The 19,788-nt window shown below is 42.8% G+C and overlaps 1 protein-coding gene across 1 annotated transcript in view; it reads right to left on the bottom strand.

Annotated features, from left to right (window-relative positions):
* The window catches only part of PTBP3 (polypyrimidine tract binding protein 3), a 33,873-nt gene extending 14,682 nt beyond the window's left edge, over positions 1–19,191 (bottom strand). The window contains exons 1-4 of the mRNA XM_074855522.1: positions 19,152–19,191; positions 15,526–15,686; positions 13,380–13,526; positions 8,647–8,811 (exon numbers count right to left, since the gene is read on the bottom strand). Coding sequence (XP_074711623.1) covers positions 8,647–8,811; positions 13,380–13,526; positions 15,526–15,686; positions 19,152–19,176 — 498 coding nt within the window. The 5' untranslated portion in view covers positions 19,177–19,191. The remainder of the gene's footprint in view (positions 1–8,646; positions 8,812–13,379; positions 13,527–15,525; positions 15,687–19,151) is intronic.
* Positions 19,192–19,788: the final 597 nt, after the last annotated feature.

Consider the following 19,788-nt stretch of genomic DNA (forward strand, 5'->3'; position numbering starts at 1 on the left):
TTCAGTTAAATAAATTAAAAGAGGCTACAAAAGATGGGGAAGAAGGATAACATTTCCTTGAAGATTTAAGAATGACTGTTCAACTAACAGCAGGGAAGGCTAGCCCAAACAGGCATTTGTCCAATGTCTGCAGAGAAATTGTGAATAATCAAAGCTGTGGTTTGACAAATGGACTTTCACAAGTCAGTTGAGATAGGAACTGCAAACTGCTTTTCAAGGTATCCGCCTTTACATGTTGTATTTCAAACAAATTCTGCAAGTTTGGTGACCAAAAATACACCTTAAATAGTTGATGTGACTACAAATTAATTACACAGATCCACTGTCCAAACTAGAAGACAAAGGAGGAAAAAAGCAAGACAAAGACCTAGTTTGGGACCTACCCCTTTAATTTACAATTGAATGGTATTTGATTTATTGCAAATAGAAGCATTGCAGAAAATAATTAAAAGATTGAAATTAAATATATATATATATATGCTCAAAATGAGAGTGTGCACTACATGAAGGTGTCCATACAAAAGCAAAGCCACAAAAAATAAGGACAAAAGTATAGCTAGAACATATATGCAAGTGCAGAAAAACTATGTCCAAATTAACAGTGGAAGAGGAAAGGTGAGTTTGGGAAGTACTAACAGTTTCAGAACAAATTGTTAGAATTGATGCAAAGTCAGGAAAGCAGAACCTCCCAGACAAGTATTAAGCCTGGAATGGAAAGAAAGGCCAGAGATAAGGACAAGCATCTCTTGCCAGACTATTAGGCCTAGAATTATGAATACAAGAGACACTGTCCTAACCCCCCTTTGTACCCACTTTTCAGTCTCTCAGAAACAAGTTTTTTAAGCTGCAGTCATTGTTTTGTGGTAGAAGACAGAACAGAAATCTTTTTCACAGCAATTTAAAATTAGCTATTGAGTTCCTGTTCATAAAGCACTTCCTCTTAAGAAAGGCCTAAGTACCGCTTCTGAACATGTGCTTTTCCATGTTTATCCACATTATTTTTAAGATAATGAAATTCAGTGTATTCCTATTAGGTTTTAAACCTGAAACCCACTGTATATATCAATTTTGTTTCTGCAAAAATAACACTGAATATTCTGTTTCTTAGAATAAATATTTTAAGGTGAATTGTGGTAAAAAAAGGTGTTAGTTTCTTGATAAGCAGTTATAACTTACAAAATTCAAAGTTTTCGATGATAGCTTGCCTACTAGTGCTCCATAGGATACTACAGTTATCAGTGAAAATTTTCCTTTCCATTAACCTTACCACACTTACAAAGTAATGTTACATTGTGGACATCAGGCACAAAGTGCTGCTTTAATTAGAGGAGATTGTCCCCTGTTAAGAACTTCAAATATATTCCTTTCTCAAATACTGCTTAATTTTCTAGACCTATTGCAAAAGTAGTTGAGTGAGGGTCATTGGGAAAATATAGTTCTGCTGCACTGAAGTAAACACATATTAAAATAAATTAACATGCATATCCTCTTCCACTGCCTGCTTAGTAAAAAAAGCAAAAAAACCAAATGTGGTGGTTTAGCCCCTGCCGGGGTCTGAGACCACGCGGCCGCTGCCCCTCCCCCACAAAGGGAGTGAAATACAAAGCCCCAAGACTGAAATAAGGAAAGGTTTAATACAACAGTGCAATAGCAACACAACAAACAACAACAATAACAGTAATAGTGATAGCAATGAACAGAGCAAAATAGCTACCAAATACAGCAGTTTGAAGCACGATGTACAAAACCACGAGTGCACCGCGCTCCCGCGCCAGGAAAATGTGACCTGCCAGGATGTGACGTCCGCATGGTATCTGAATAACCCGGCTAGAGCTCCCCCCCACTGCTGGGGAAACTTAACCCTATCCTGGTTAAACCAGGACATAATCCACCCCTTTATTCTATACCATGTGCGTCACATCCAGCTGCCACTTAGCAATTAGCATTGACAAAGAAAAATTAACAAAAGCACAGTATAACTCACGGTGTGTTTTCACCCACAATCAAGTCCCCTTGTGGCACGCATCGGACCTCTCCGTCCTTCTGCATCACCCACCAGGTGCACCCAGGTCCTTGAGCAAAAACAATCCCGTGGATGGGTTTGCCTTTGCCCGGCGCAGGACTAACCCAGACCATTTTTCCCAGCAGGTCCCTCATGCGCACCACAGGGACTTTATCCCCGTCTACAACACGTGGAAGTTTTGACTGAGCCGGGCCAGCTCGATTGGCAGATCCTCTTGTGTTCACTAACCAAGTGGCCTTTGTCAGATGTGTGTCCCAGTGTTTGAAGGTTCCACCCCCCATTGCTCTCAATGTAGTTTTTAACAGTCCATTGTAGCGCTCGATCTTCCCGGAGGCTGGTGCGTGGTAGGGGATGTGGTAGACCCACTCGATGCCGTGTTCTTCTGCCCAGGCATCTATGAGGTTATTTCGGAAGTGAGTCCCGTTGTCCGACTCAATCCTTTCTGGGGTGCCGTGTCGCCACAGGACTCGCTCTTCAAGGCCCAGAATGGTGTTTCGGGCGGTGGCGTGGGACACTGGATAAGTTTCGAGCCATCCGGTGGTTGCTTCCACCATTGTGAGCACGTGGCGCTTGCCTCGGCGGGTCTGTGGCAGTGTGATGTAGTCGATCTGCCAGGCCTCTCCATATTTATATTTCATCCATCGATCTTCATTCTGCTGGGGCTTCACCCATTTGGCTTGTTTGATTGTAGCACATATCTCACATCCGTGGATGATCTCTGCGATGGTGTCAATGGTGAGGTCCACCCCTCGATCTCGAGCCCACCTATATGTTGCATCTCTGCCTTGGTGGCCCGAGGTCTCATGGGCCCACCGGGCTATGAACAGTTCACCTTTACGCTGCCAGTCCAAGTCCACCTGAGCCACCTCAATCTTAGCAGCTTGGTCTGCCTGCTGGTTATGCTGATGTTCATCAGTGGCTCGACTCTTGGGTATATGGGCGTCCACATGGCGCACCTTCACAACGAGGTTCTCCACCCGGGCTGCAATGTCCTGCCATACTTCAGCGGCCCAGATGGGTTTGCCCTTGCGTTGCCAGTTGTTCTGTTTCCATTGCTGCAACCACATCCACAGGGCACTTGCCATCACCCACGAGTCAGTGTAGATATAGAGCCTCGGCCACTTTTCTCGCTCAGCAATATCCAAAGCCAGCTGGGTGGCTTTCACCTGTGCGAACTGGCTCGATTCCCCTTGTCCCTCAACAGCTTCAGTGGTTTCTCGTGTGGGATGCCACACTGCAGCCTTCCATCGTCGATGTTTTCCCACAATGCGACAAGACCCATCAGTGAACAGGGCATATTGTTTCTCTTCCTCTGGCAGCTCGTTATATGGTGGGGCCTCCTCAGCACGTTTCACCTCTTGTTCTGGTGACATCCCAGCATCCTTGCTCTCTGGCCAGTTCATGATCATTTCCACTAATCCTGGGGGGTCGCGGTTCCCTATTCGAGCCCGTTGTGTTATCAACGCAACCCATTTACTCCACGTGGCATCTGTTGCATGATGTGTGGAGGGAGCCTTTCCTTTGAACATCCATCCCAGCACCGGCAGTCGAGGTGCCAGGAGGAGCTGTGTCTCAGTGCCGACCACTTCTGAGGCAGCTTGAATTCCTTCATACACTGCCAGTATCTCCTTCTCAGTCAGGGTATAGTTAGCTTCAGAGCCTTTGTATCCCCGGCTCCAAAAGCCTAGAGGTCGGCCTCGGGATTCCCCATCTGCTCTCTGCCAAAGGCTCCAGGAAGGGCCATTCTCCCCGGCTGCGGTGTAGAGCACGTTCTTAATCTCCTGCCCTGTCCGGACTGGTCCGAGGGCCACTGCCTGGGTAATCTCCTGCTTAATTTGTTCAAAGGCTTGTTGTTGCTCAGGGCCCCATTTAAACTCGTTCTTCTTGCGGGTTACGTGGTAGAGAGGGCTCACAATCAGGCTGTAGTTTGGGATGTGCATCCTCCAGAACCCCACAGCGCCCAGGAAAGACTGAGTCTCCTTTTTGCTGGTTGGTGGGGCCATGGCTGTTATCTTGTTTATCACCTCCATTGGGATGTGGTGACGCCCATCTTGCCATTTTATTCCTAGGAACTGAATCTCCCTTCCAGGCCCCTTAACTTTCTGTCGCTTGATGGCAAAACCAGCCTTCAGAAGGATTTCAATTACCTTCTTTCCTTTCTCAAAGACTTCCTCAGCTGTGTCCCCCCATACAATGATATCATCAATGAACTGCAGGTGTTCTGGAGCCCCACCTTTCTCCAGTGCAGTATGGACCAGTCTATGGCAAATGGTGGAGCTGTGTTTCCACCCCTGGGGCAATCGATTCCAGGTGTACTGGATACCCCTCCAAGTGAACGCAAACTGTGGCCTGCACTCTGGTGCTATTGGAATGGAGAAAAACGCGTTAGCGATGTCAGTCGTGGCGTACCACTTAGCTGCCTTCGACTCCAGCTCATACTGGAGCTCTAGCATGTCCGGCACTGCAGCACTCATCGCTGGCGTAACTTCATTCAGGCCACGGTAGTCCACAGTCAGTCTCCATTCGCCATTAGGTTTTCTCACTGGCCATATAGGGCTGTTGAAAGGTGAGTGAGTCTTGCTGATCACCTCCTGGCTTTCTAGTCGACGGATCAGCTGATGGATGGGGACTAGAGAATCTCGGTTAGTACGGTACTGCCGCCGGTGCACCGTCTTGGTAGCAACTGGCACTCGCTGCTCTTCGACCTTAAGCGACCCCACCACCGAGGGGTCCTCTGAGAGGCCGGGTAAGGTGGACAATTGCTGAACCTCCTCCAGGGCAGCTATACCAAAGGCCCACCAGTACCCTTTTGGGTCTTTAAAGTACCCTCTCCTGAGGTAGTCTATACCTAGGATGCACGGGGCATCTGGGCCAGTCACAATGGGGTGCTTATGCCAGTCCTTCCCAGTTAAGCTAACTTCAGCTTCTAATAGGGTCAGCTGTTGGGACCCCCCTGTCACTCCGGAGATGCAGATGGATTCAACTCCACTGTGGCTTGATGGCATCAGAGTGCACTGTGCACCAGTGTCTACCAAGGCCTTATATTCTTGTGGGTCTGATGTGCCAGGCCATCGGATCCACACTTTCCAGTAAATCCGATTATCCCTTTCCTCCACCTGGCTGGAGGCAGGGCCCCTCTAATCCTGCTCACCATCACTCACTTGATCTAAGAGTGACTCCTGCAGGAATGACTTACTGGTCCCCTCAAGAGGGTCAAGCATACTGCTGGCCATTCTATTCTGTCTGGGGGATTTCCGACTAGACACTGGAGCTGCATCTCTCTTGGAAGACTCCCCTTTCATGGTGGTCTTCCCTTTCAGTTGCTGTACTCATGCAGCTAGGGCGGAAGTGGGCTGCCCATGCCACCTTCTCATGTTCTCCCCATTGTCGCGGAGGAAGAACCACAGGGTGCCCCGTGGTGTGTACCTTCTACCGCCCTTCTCTTGGGTGGGGAAACGCCTGCTTCTAATGGCTGAGACATCGGCCCGTGCAGGTGAAACATAGGACATGTCCTGTTCCATTTTCTGGAGCTTCTGAGACAGTTCCTCTACGGCTGAAACCAAAGCATGTTGGGAGGAAGGGAGACTCCCCTCATAGTGCCGGAGCTGGATAATCACTTCGTCCACTGTCTGATTGTCTCGCCACCAGGATGCTGCTGCTAATGCTTTGGAATGTCCCTCTGGTCCACTTTGCAGGAACTTCCGCCACATCAGCTGTATACAAGGGACCAGATCTGGATCCAATGGTGACTGCTCATCATTCAGATCACCATAGATCATGTCAAACACAGCCATTTCCCTGAGGTTTTGGATGCCTTTCTCCATGTCGGTCCACTTGCCTAACCGACATAGAGCATCATCCTTGTAGGGGTACCTCTCCCTCACAGCGAGCAGGAGTCGCTTCCAAAGGCTGAGGGTTTGAGCCTGTTTCCCTATTGCCTTGTCAATACCAGCCTGCTTGGCTAAAGGTCCCACCTGCTTGGCCTCTCTCCCCTCCAATTCCAAACCAGCAGCTCCAGTATCCCAGCACCGGAGCAACCAGGTGCAAATTTGCTCGCCTGCAATGCGGCTGTAATCCTTCCGCATATCTCGCAACTCACTGAGGGATAGAGATCGGATGATTACCTCCGGCTCTTCCTCCTGCTCTCGTGATGGGCCTGGTTCATTATCACCCTGTGCACTGCAAGGGGATTTTTTGGTATATTTGGTTTTCCGTATCGGGGCAACTGATACTGGTACTGCTTGTCCCTCCGGCTCAGCTGCTGTGCTGGTGGAGGCGACCGGTACTGGCGCTGCCTGTCCCCCTGGCCCAGCTGCTGTACCAGCAGGCTCACTTTCAGACCCTGCATCTCTTTCACCCCCTTGAGGGCAGTGAACAGTGTTAAAGATGACACGGTAAGCATGGGCAAGCCCCCAGCACATCGCAAGGATTTGTGTCTCCCGGGATTTGTCAGATTGGCAGCACACCTTTTCTAAACACTCCACCAGTTTATCAGGACTCTCCATTTGTTCAGGAGTGAAATCCCAAAGCATTGGGGGTGACCACTGACTCAGGCACTTGCCCATCTTCTCCCACACACCTTGCCACTCATAACTGTCTGCCCCCGGGGCAGGTTTCCGGGTGGTGCTATTGTTGGAGAAGTACCCCATGGCCCAAAACAGGATCAGGCAGACATTTAGGAAGCATTGTGCCGCGAACACAGTGGCCAGGAGGCTCCAGGGATAGCTGAAACTCTCAAAAACTGAGAGAATCTCCTCCCCTGGCTCACCCATAGAGGGGGTGAGACCCCAAACAAAAGACCAGGCAGCAAACAGGTAGCGGTGCACCCCCACAAGCAGCGAAACGAGCCCATTATAAGCAGACAGTAACCAGTAGAGCAAAATACAGCTCTTGTCACATTTTCCACCGACAATAAATGCCACTACTAGGAGCACAGAGTGGACATGAGGATTAATCCAGCCCCACCACGCAAGCAAATTGCCCAGCCTTGCAAACATTTCTTATCAAACAATACAAGTAAAACAGAAAAATTACACCTAACAGATTGCTCTAACACACTTCTCCTTTTGTCCTTATTTCAGTCTTCTCCAGCCTCACGTTGGAGCGCCAAAGTTGTGGTGGTTTAGCCCCTGCCGGGGTCTGAGACCACGCGGCCGCTGCCCCTCCCCCACAAAGGGAGTGAAATACAAAGCCCCAAGACTGAAATAAGGAAAGGTTTAATACAACAGTGCAACAGCAACACAACCAACAACAACAATAACAATAACAGTAATAGTGATAGCAATGAACAGAGCAAAATAGCTACCAAATCCAGCAGTTTGAAGCACGATGTACAAAACCACGAGTGCACCGCGCTCCGCGCCAGGAAAATGTGACCTGCCAGGATGTGACGTCCGCATGGTATCTGAATAACCCGGCTAGAGCTCCCCCCACTGCTGGGGAAACTTAACCCTATCCTGGTTAAACCAGGACACCAAACAAAAAACACACACGAGATTTGATCCAGAAATTGCTGTTGCACTATAAAACTATAACCACAGAAGTTTGTTCTCAGGTTATTCTGAGTGCACTAATAATCCTAAACAGTTGACAGGATTTGCACAAGCTCAATAATGAGTGAACAATACTCAGATAAAAACAAAAGTTTAGATAAGGCAAATTGCTACATCAAAGTAACAACTAGTATATTAGCTAATCAGTATCGGGGCAGGGGGGGATGAAATACAGAGAAAGAGGAAATATTTAGAAGTGAGAGGAAAAATAAAGTGTTAGTAAAAATCAATAGTTGTTTGACATACTAGCAGAACAGCAAAAATATTCTTCAAGGACTTCAGATTCTTGTAGAAACATCCCAATTATTTTAAGTCGCATTAGTTGAAGAAACTCATATTTGGGGAATATTTATTATTGCAAGATTTACTAGTAATTACAAAAGCTTAAAGTATGAAACCCTTTGCACTATCTGGGGGGAAAAAAAAAAAAAAATCAACAAATTCTTCCAGCACAAAGAAATAGTCTCATGAAGTTATTGTTTTTAAACTTATGGTTTTCACCAGCACAGCACAACCCCTAGCAGGAATTACAGTAATGTCTTTCATAACTATAGCCCACCATTATTCCAGGCTTCCTAACAGTTTCTAACAGTTGTTGAACAACCAAAAACATCTGTCCAAGCAGCTACAGTTGTAGTTACATCACTTGCATGAAATTATAAAAGTGAATAGAAAACCCTAAAATATAATCCAAGCAACAAAAGTTACTCAGTACAAAGACTGCTAAAAATATTGGTCTGGAAGTTCATAACAATCAGTATTTCATTAACTCATTATGTGGACATAAATTAGAAATAACACCTCAAGTTTGCTACTGCGTCCACAGAAACCAAGGAACTAAAAGAAATGAAAGACAACATGAAAAGCTGAGTACAGAAGCTCTGTTTACTTTGATTTTGGGGGGGCAAAATTGATTCAAGCCTAGATCCCTAAATTGCAACAAATCACTTTAAAGTGACAGTCCTCAAACGATTTAGGATCCACAGGTACTTTTAAAAAAAAAGTTAATGGATTTACAATGGTAACCTTGGAACAGATTTTAACTTTTTTTTTTTTAGCAATACTCATTACCTGATACAACATGTCTAAAGTGACAGCGTAGAAGAGCTTTTCAATTATGATTCGAAGAACAGAACTGTGACTTGGAACAAGCCCACCTTCAGCATCAACAACATTTGTATCAGCCAGGTTTCCAGACACCGCAGCATTCACAGCTTGCAATTCTGCTTGGTCTTTCTGAAATCATGACACAGCAGAGACCACAATTAACTTACACATTTACAAATTATTCATTTCTAAACAAAGTTCTCTTACAACGAACAGCACGTAAACTGCATTTAAAACGCAACTTTAAGAAATAACATATTCCCTGTATCTGATTATTGATTCAAATCCCAGATTAATAGGTAAATCATACCTCTTCCTTCCCCCTCCCCTAAAAGAAATCAGATCATACTTTCACAGGACTATGACTTTCTTTTTTAGTTAAACAGTTACTACTTTGTAATGCCATATAGACACAGTTTTGCTTTGATCCAGTAAGCTCTTGTCATTCTAGAGATTTTCCAGCAAATCATTATGACGACAATATTGTAATAGACTAAAAACCAGTCAGTGTACCAAAACCAATTTGCTCTGCTTTATGAGGATTTCATTCTCTTCAGAAACTAAGTTTTGCTGGGGATAAGCTTAAAGGTGCACACCCTGCTCTTTTTTCTAAGCCAAGCTATCAACCACAAAAAAACATCTTTAAATCTCACTCCTCAAACTGCCTCACTGGGACTTTGGAAGTCTCTACATTTGTTTTTGATAGGCTTTTCTCAAAAAGGTCTTCAGACTACCGCTGAAAGCACTGTGCTCTCACCAGTCCAAATGCAGTGTGTGACTTGAAGTCACGTCTCGGTAACACCATTTCATTGGAAGATAGATTAAACATGGCACACGGTAAAGATGTTACCCAGTTTCAGAAACATGTAACCATGCAAAATAATCTGTACTTCAGGCCTGAGCCTAGACACTAGGTCAGTAACATAGCATTTATCTGTTCTGCTGGGGTCTCTAAAATTTTAATAAAACTCAAATGTAAGTGCAAGAAAAATATTTTTTTAAGTAGACAATGTTGTTTTTATAGAAGGAGAAAGTAAGCTGCATGCACTGAGTTGAAAAGTCTGAGAAATGGATACAAGGAGTCTTATTTGCAAATATATTCCTGAGGCTGTTACATGCACCACATCCTTAATAAAAAAAATTGTTATTTTATCTGATTTTGCACATAACAAACCAATCCACCAATCTCAGATGAGGAAAGAAACAAATAACATTTATCAGATTGACAAACTGGCAAGATTTCAGTGACTTTTGTGTCAGCACAAATTAAAAATAAGCACTGATTTTTGCCCCAATCACTACTTGCAACATTCTTATAGAAAACAAAATCATGATACACACATAGTATTATATAATTTATATGTCTAAGTGGCAGTGTGATTCCGCCAGGATCCAAAAATCTAAACAGAATTTAACTACAATAAAATGGCTTGTATACTTTGATCTTATGCAAAGAGTATTTCCTTGTTTAGAGATTAGGATTTAAGTCAGTCATCTGCAATGTTCGGATCAGATTCTTAAGAAATCAATTTTCAGTACTTCAAAAATACAAGGAAGAAATTAATTCTGGTGTTTGGTGTGAAGATACACATAAAACTGATGTTTTATCAGTGAAAACATCTGTATTTTCCATATTTATCTAAGATAACACTATTAAGAATAAACTTGAACAACGTAAAGATGGTTATTTGCTATTCCTGAGTTTGCAAGGCCTTGGAACAGTGCCAACAACACACATCTTGCAACAGCAGGTTACAAGACCCCTCACAATAGCACCCATATCTGATAAAGTAAAAAGCTTCAAAATATCTGCTTTTGGGGCAGAAAGTGGTTCATCATGTATCAGCTGGGTTTGGTCTTCCATATGTTCTTCAGATAGCATCTACAGACCCATGATTAACAATTAAATTTAAGAAAACACAAATGTATAAAATTGAAGTGGTATGTTTTTGTAGTATTTCTGCTATTATGTTATGGACACAATTAATAGGGGGAAAAATTCAGGAGCAATTATTCAGAGAAAATATTTACTGGAGAAGACATTTTCTTCATATTCTGAAGTTATTGAAAGCTGTTACCTAATGTTAAAACCTTGGAATAGCAAGAGTTCTTTCAAAACATTGTAAGCAAGTATTTCTAAGTAGTGTAGAAAGTAATAGCAGCATCAGCTACAGCAGGCTGCTTAGGATTGCTTCCAGTCAGGTTTCTAATACAGCTGAGGATGGAGACTCCACAACCTCTCAGACAACCCATTTCAATGTTTGACCACACTCACAGTAAAAAAGCTTTTTCTTAAGTTTGAGTGGATTTTTCTGTATTTGAATTTATGCCCATTGCCCGTTGTCCTATCACTGGGCACCACTGAAAAGAGTCTTGTCTCCACCTTCATTACTCTTCCCAAGCCTTCTTCAGGCTAAACAGTCCCAGCTCTCTCTGGCCTTTCTTGTATGACAGATGCTCCAGTTCCTTAACTATCCTCATAGACTTTTGCTTCTTTTGCTCCACTATGTCCATGTCTCTCCTATGCTGAGGAGCCCAGGACTGGACACAGCATCCTAGATATATCTCATCAGTGTTGATTAGAGAGGAAGGTCACCTCCCTCAATCTGCCAGCAACACTCTGCCTTCCGCAGCCCAGGAGGCTGCTGGCCTTTGCTGCAAGGGCATGTGTGTTGTCCACCAGGACCTTCTCTGACAAGTTGCTTTCCAGCTGGTTGGCCCCACTGTACAACGGTACCTGGGTTTACTCCTCCTCAGGTACAGGAGTTGGCATTGCCTTTTATTGAACTTATTGAGGTTCCACCTGTCAGTCCCTTTCTCCAGCTTTTCAAGGTCCCTCTGAATGGCAGCACAGCCATCTGGGTTGTCAACTGCTCCTCCCAGTTCTGCATTGTCAGCAAACTTGCTGAAGACATTCTCCATGCCATCATCCAGGACATTAATGAAGATGTTAAATAGTGTTGGACAGAGTATCAACCCCTAGGGTTCTCCACTAGCAACTGGCCCCCAGCTGGACCTCATGCCACTGGTCACAATCATTTCTGCATTTCACTTCACAGTCTACTTATCTATTTAATCAGTTTGTCTGTTGGGATGTTATGGGAAACAATGTTGGAAGTCTTACCAAAGTCAAGATAAACAACATGATGTGCTCTCCTCTCATCCACCAAATCACTCATCTCACCGCAAAAGGCTATCACATTGGTGAGTCATTAGTTCCTTTTCAAAAACCCATGCTGACTTTTCCCAACCATCTTTTCATCCTTAGAATGTTTGGAAATGGTTTCCAGGATTAGTTGCTCCATTACCTTCTCAGGGACTGAAGTAAGGCTGATCAGCCAGTGGTTCCCTCAACATTCCTTCTCACCCTTCTTTAAGACAGGAGAGAGATTTGCTTTCTCCTAGTCCTCAGGAACCTCCTCCAACTGCCACAACCTTCCCAAGGTTGTAAGAGTGGCCTTGCAATGATCAGCCAGCTCCCTCAGCACTTACAAGTGTATCTCATTAGGGACACACTTCTGTTTATCCAGTTTGTTTAAGTGTTCCCTAATGAAATTCTTCTCTACTTGCTTCATCAAGACTTTCCCACTGTTCTCAGTTGCTTGATATTCCCATGGGAAAATCTTAACCACTAAAGACTGAGAAGACATCCAGTACCTCAGCCTTTTCCACATCCTCTGTCACAAGGGCCCCTGCCCCATTCAGCAGCAGGCCCACATACTCCCTAAACCTTTCTTCTGCTGTTGATACATTCTGAGGAACCATTCTTGTTGCTGTTCATGTCCCTCACCAGAGCCAAGTCCATGTGGTCTTTGACTTTCCTAACCACATCCTTGCATGTTCAGATAATGCTCTATATTCCTTCTGGTTCACCTGACCATGATTCTATCTTTTCTATGCCTCTTTTTTATGTCTGAGTTCAGTCAGGAGCTCCTTGTTCATCTAAGCAGTTCTCCTGACACCTTCACTTGATTTCCTGCTCATCAGGATGAACTGTTCTTGAGCTGGAGCTCTTCCACAGTAATTTTACAGATATTGAGAAGTCCCTGTCTAAAAGAAGTTACTGCTGAGATAGTGACAGAAATAATAGCTATCAGAATGTGACTGTTGGTATAGCGGAAAGTAGTCTGTTTTTTTACTAATCTTCTGGTTTAACCCTGGTAGGCAGCTAAATGCCACACAGCTGCTTGGTCACTTACCTCCAGCAGGATGGGGGAGGGAATCAGAAGGGTAAAAGTGAGAAAACTCATGGGTTGAGATACAGACAGTTTAATAGGTAAAGCAAAAGCTGCACATGCAAGCAAGGCAAATTAACGAATTCCTTTACTACTTCCCCTGAGCAGGCAGGTGTTCAGCCAGTTTCAGGAAAGTAGGGCTTCATCACATGTAACAGCTGGGAAAAAAAAAGCTGTAACTCTAAATGTCCCACCTTCCTCTTTTTTCCTCCAGCTTTCACCACAGAGCACAATCTCATATGGGGTGGGATATACCTTTGCTCAGTTGGTGTCAGCTGTTCCAGCTGTGTCCCCTCACAGCATCTTTTGTGTTCACACTGGCAGGGCAGTGTGAGAAGCAGAAAATGCCTTGACAATATGTAAGCATAACAAGCTACTATGAAGAAAATAAACTCAATCCTAACCAAAATGAGTACACAACTTGTGCAATTCTATTCTGTTAAATGGAAATATTGTACTTACAGTCTGATCACTTAGATGGTCAGTTTTAAGTTCTCTGTAATGGGAAAACTGAATATGAACAGGATGACTGCGGAGGTGAGGTACAGTAGGACCATAATAGGCCACCATATTAACAGCAGCTTCTTCAGAATCCATTTCCAAAAGTGCCTGCAACAAACACATAACAATTGTCAGTGTTGTTTTGTATACAAGAGAGAAGAAAGCATTGAAGCACCATTTATTCCCAATTCAACTCTCACTAGAAAATATATATGAAAGTACAGCACTGATCTGCTCAGCATTAAAATGCATTTGTGGGTGTGTGTTTATGGGGATATTCAATTTGTGGGTTTTCTTAAAAGGTTTTACATTGTGAAGCAGAATAACTCATTAAAGAAGAGATGGAATAAGTATGACATATGGGAAGCAATGCTGCTAAATATACCTCATTGCTAATCAATATATTAGATTCCTGAATCCAAGCAGTATTACCTAGGTAACAGATACACATACTGATTGAAAAACTAGGAACAGGACACTAAACATCTAACAGTTTGTGCAAAGTATTTGACACTGTCCTGCATGACATCTTTGTCTCTAAATTGGAGAGACATGGATTTGATGGATGGAACACTCAGTAGATAAGAAATTAGCTGGATGGTCACACTCAAAGAGTTGAGGTCGATGGCTCAATGTCCAAGTGGAGAGCAGTGACGAGTGCTGTTCCTCAGGGGTCGGTGTTAGGACCAGTGATGTTTAACATATTTATCAGTGACATGGACAGTGGGATTGAGTGCACCCTCAGCAAGTTTGCCAACGACACCAAGCTGTGTGGTGCGGTCAGCACGCTGGAGAGAAGGGAGGTGCCATTCACAGGGACCTGGACAGGCTTGAGAGGTGGACCTCTGCAAACTTCATGAAGTTCAACAAGGCCAAGTACAAGGTCCTGCACATGGGTCAGGCCAATCCCAAGCACAAACACAGGCTGGGCGATGAGCGAATTGAGAGCAGCCCTGCAGAGGACTTAGGGGTAGTAGTGGATGGAAAACTGACTATGAGCCAGCAATGTGTGCTCACAGCCCAGAAAGCCAACCATGTCCTGGGCTGCATCAAGAGAAGTGTGGCCAGCAGGTCAAGGAAGGGGATTCTCCCCCTCTACTATGCTCTCATGAGCCCCCCCCACCCCCCGCAGTGCTGTGTCCAGCTCTGGAGCCCCCAACATAAGGACATGGACCTGTTGGAGCAAGTCCAGAGAAGGATCACGAAGATGCTCAGGGGGCTGGAGCACCTCCCCTGTGAGGACAGGCTGAGAGAGTTGGGTGTGTTCAGCCTGGAGAAGAGAAGGCTCTGGGGAGACCTTATAGTGGCCTTCCAGTACTTAAAGGGGGCTACAGGAAAGATGGGGAGGGACTCTTTATCAGGGAGTCTAGCGATAGGACAGGGGAGTAACAGATTTAAACTGAAAGAGGGTAGATTTAGATTAGATATAAGGACAAAATTCTTCACTGTGAGGGTGGTGAGACACTGGCACAGGTTGCCCAGAGAGGCTGTGGCTGCCCCCTCCCTGGCAGTATTCAAGGCCAGGTTGGACGGGGCTTTGAGCAACGTGGTCTAGTGGAAGGTGTCCCTGCCTGTGGCAGGGGGGTTGGGACTAGATGATCTTTAAGGTCCCTTCCAGCCTAGCTCAGTACTCTAGACAATTTTTAAATGAATGCCTATTATTTTTAGGATTTTAGTGTTTATTCATGATGTGAACTACCGTGTCACATCTAAAAAGATTTAAAAAAAACTAAATAATTTATTTCACATTAAAGGATTAACATGCAGGTTGTTGATTTAATCAATCAGGTTATTTCAAGACATATGTTGACATTGGTAGTGACAATGTAGTTCTTTACTATCTATATATTCTTACATAAGGTATATTTCATGTTTAGCAATATTATTAAAAAGTTACTAGATAATTATTTAATCCAGAAGTATATTAAAAACTTAAAATAAATATCAAAACATCCCCTCACATTTGAAAATATGAAAATATTGAGCTATCAATGAAATATTTACACACTGTTGCAATCATTTCATTCAAATCCAACACCAATAGGGTCATAATATGAACCACATCAACAGCCTTGGTCTTATAATTGAAACACTGAAAATTACATACCTGACTTCTTTCTTTTAGCATCAAGATATTGGTTACTTTACCAAAAGGAAGGCCTAATGAAATGATTTCTTCTGCTGTAGCATCAGCTGGAACTTGATAAAGATGAAGGACACGTGAAGGGGGTCTGTCTCCTTCAGATTTCTTCTTTTCATCCCCATTATCTAAAATATTTTAGGGAGAGGGATGGATAAACAAACAAGACAAACTTATTGCACAGTATAGATACCAAAACCTAAAAGAGATAAACCACTCACTGACCTTGACTTATCTATAGCTATTTGAATCCTAGGAAAGAACAGTTCATATATAACCAAAGGACAGTTAAAGACCCTTCAGGCATTTCAAATCTCCATTGCAAGGGGAGTGTGAGGTGTGTTTGTTTTGTTTTAGTTTGGGTTGGTTGGTTTGTTTATTTCCTTGGGGATTTTTTGGGGTTTTGGTTTTTTGTGTTTTTTTAAGTTTTACAGACAGAGAGGCCAATAACTTCTTCACAGCTGCCCATGTAACATTTACCAAATGTTAATTACACAGAAGAAGGGCAAGTAGCAATTGGGAGGTAATACGTTCATTTTTTTATTACTAACTTATCTTCCTGCATGGTATGTTTCTTAGATTCAGTTGCTACCTCGAATAGGTTCTTTAATTTTATTAAAGAAAGCCTGCTGTCCCACATGATTTTAAGTTTTTAAAGTCCTTGAAAATGATAGACAGCAGTGAGGCACAAGATCCCTACAGATTCTAAAGTCTTCCACTTTGGCAAACCACTTTTTTTTTTTTAAACACATGCCTCTTTGAATGCTGTAAACAGGTAAGTGACCAATGATTACATTTCAAGAATATGACTCTGAGACATTGAGAGCACTTTTAAGCAGAACATCATACCTGGAACAGGCATATTTTTGTAGAAGCTATCACAATGAAGTAATAACTTAAAGTACTAAAAATTAAATTCATTAGCCAAGCCACAGATCCCAGTAAGAGATTCTCCTAAAGCAAGCTACAGAGGTGTATGAGACTTTTTGAAAAAAATATCCTAAACTGAGAGGAAAGAGAGCATATTTGATGGAAATTGTGTTGAAGTTTACCTTAAGTGGTATGCAGTTAGAAGAAGAAACAGCATTCATTTTTTACTTATGTGTCACAAACAGCTTCACTCCCACAAGAGGGATAGCCTTAACACCTCATGTGTTGCATTTAGTCTTCCAAAGAAAATCACAAAAGATTAGGAAAAAATATCTGTATGAGCTTAGTAAGTTATTTCAGATTTTGCTTTAGGTTTTGAGTACAGTCTAAGGCTGAGAAGTGGTTCACATAAGTCACTCTGTATAAGGATCTTCACAGAGGGTTTTTTTTACTAGTGTAAGACTGTAAAACTCAAAGTTAGATGATCTAAGCCCCAACCATGGTACACTCATAAGCCAAGTTAACTGACTCCCCCACCTGCAAACCCAAAAAGTCTGTTACGCCTTGATTTTTGCATCAAAAAGTTTTCAATAGCATCATGTGCTCTGTGTGCATTCTGAAAAATGTGAACATGTGGTAGACGTGTTGGGGATGAGACTTCAAGACAAACAGAAATATATTAAATGCATATCAGTACCAAGCCACAACAGGATATATTACTGTTAAAGCCTAAAAACTCATCCTAATTTGTTAAATCTACTTTTCAGGTTCAAAGTGGACAAGATGTCCTTGAGTTTACTAAGCTTGACTAAAGAAAGCAGGAAATTAAATCTAACAGGAATTTTGCCTTTAGTTTAAGATGAGAGACTCTCACAGAAGCAATACCTTCTGGGTTCTGACTCATTATCAGAGGTGACAAGATGGAGCTAAGTGGCAAGCACAGCATTTTCTCTCTACATCTTCACTGAGTGTTCAGGACGGGCATTCAGCCAAAAAGGACAGTGCTTACCTGAACCATTTCAGCCTGTGTACATACAGTGTGCATCCTCTATTTCACTATCTACCCATTGGTAATCATATATTAGATCTAGTTCATTTGGCTTCTGCACAGACCAACACCTGACCTAAAAACACTATTAAAGTGCTTCTTTTCCTGTTGTAATTACATAAAGTTTTGTGGAACTTCAGCTAAGTCACTAAATCAGCAATAAAAGCTAGCACTCGTTCCATCCCAAGTAAAACGACCTCAGCACTTTTTTAAACCATCCTTCTTTCTCCAGATATTGTTTGATACCAATTTTGATGCAGAGTGATAATTTTTTCTGGCATCTAAATTTCAAAATTGATTCAACAGTTCTTTAAAGCATGCCCAAGGCAATCACCTCTTCTGAATTTTATGCTCAATTGGGTGAAAGCAAAAAATGCTTTCAGAAAAAGATAAGAGAAACCTTGTGAACAAAGTGAAATTTGGGGGCTGGTGTTACAAAAGGAAGTTCATTACAAACATGATTCATGACTGGTACAAATATATTTCCCAAGTGAGTGGCCTCAGATCAAGAAACCCAAAACGTTTTTTAGATATGTGACCCACCAGATGGAAAAAACACTGCAGGTGAAGCAGTTGTATTAGGTAAAGATATGCATCTCAACAGAGATCATATAAACCCACACTAAAAGTATAGAGTTACCAATGAGAATTAGAGGAGTTTTGGATTTATGAGGAGAAAAACATGGCTATCTTATTTTAAAGTTTAATATCCTGGATGTCACTATGAAGGATCAGTGGTTGCACTGATAATTAATAAAAGCCACTTGAACTCAATACAAATTTATACTCCTTGCCAGCTGGTTTCTTCTCACAAAAATACCATCTACACAGGCCTGAAATATATGTCAGCTATTAAATTACTCAGTTATAAGCTAATGCCATTTTAAGCCAAGGAGAAGCCTCTGGACATCTGTGATAGTCTGATGAAACCATAGTTAATGTCTCAAACATCCAATGGTGGACTTTGGTAAAGGACAGGGTCTCTGGACATGCTGGCATTGTGCAGGCAACAGCAGAAAGATGTGGTGAGAGGAAGGGGTCCCACAGAGGTGGGATCATGCTTTTCTGGGGCTGAACCTCCCTATCTTGACCGACTCTGTAAAGATGTCACAATGCATGCACCAAAAAGAAAGGTCAGACAATGGTCATACCTGGCCGGGGGGGGGGGGGGGCAGGAATAACTCCCCAACAACCCCCAAGCCCACCAACCCACATCTAGAAGAATCTAAAGGTATAAACTACACATGCACCAACCTGGTCTAGTGGAAGGTGTCCCTGCCCATGGCAGGGGGGTTGGAACTAGATGATCTTTCATGGTCCCTTCCAACCCAAACCATTCTATGATTCTTAATACATGGAGTGGGGCAGAGCATAATTTTGTTTGGATGGTAGTACTCATTTAACACATTTGAAGAAACACGTGGCTGTGATTTCACACCGAGTCATCACATTGCTTAAATAGACCCAGTTTCCTTACCTTGCATCTGTCTATTCAATTTCCCACCATCTCCCAAAAAAACATTCTGTTGAAGAACAATCTGTGCACACATGTACTGAACCAGATCAAGAAAGCTTGGTGAGGCTGCTCGTGGTGCAATAGAGAATACAAAAAAAAAAATTTACAGAGAAAACACACTGTTGAAGAACTGTGATAAAAATCTTTTTTTATGTATACCTGTCGATGGAGTAGAATTGTCCATGGTAAAAGGCCTGTTTACTGACACCAGAAAAAAGAAGATTGTCAGGTTCACTCTAAAAAAATAAGACAAGATTACTAGTTATCACTGTTACAGAGAAAGAGCTTGATATAAAAGCACAACAATTCCTGTAATTCATTCTTCCCAAGAACAACCCCTTTCTATATACATTATCCACTATTGCCGTTAACTTATTTTTCAGGAAAAAAAATGCCAACCACACAACTTTTCCTTCTGTCTCCAGATGTTAGCAAGTTCAGCTGTGTTATACTTCTTAATTCTCTTATTATTTATCCTACTATGGTTTACATTCTAAAAGATCAATAACAACAAATGCTTATGAAAAGAAGTGAGCTGACTGCTGGCACTGGGTCTGCCATACAACATTGTTTCCAGATATGAGTAAACACACAGCAACATAGATAAGGGCAGCATTTGTGATTGGATACAGTGGACCTTGAGCAAAAATTAACTCAAGACGTATTTAAATAAACCTATGGCACTTTTTTCCAAAGCTAATTCTTGTCCTAAGAATTTGATGGTGGATCACATTTAGAAAAAATACTGAAGATCAAAGCATATGCTTTAAGAATACTGACAATTTGAGGCTCTAAC

This window comes from Strix uralensis, chromosome Z, assembly GCF_047716275.1.
Source record: "Strix uralensis isolate ZFMK-TIS-50842 chromosome Z, bStrUra1, whole genome shotgun sequence".
Lineage (NCBI taxonomy): Eukaryota > Metazoa > Chordata > Aves > Strigiformes > Strigidae > Strix > Strix uralensis.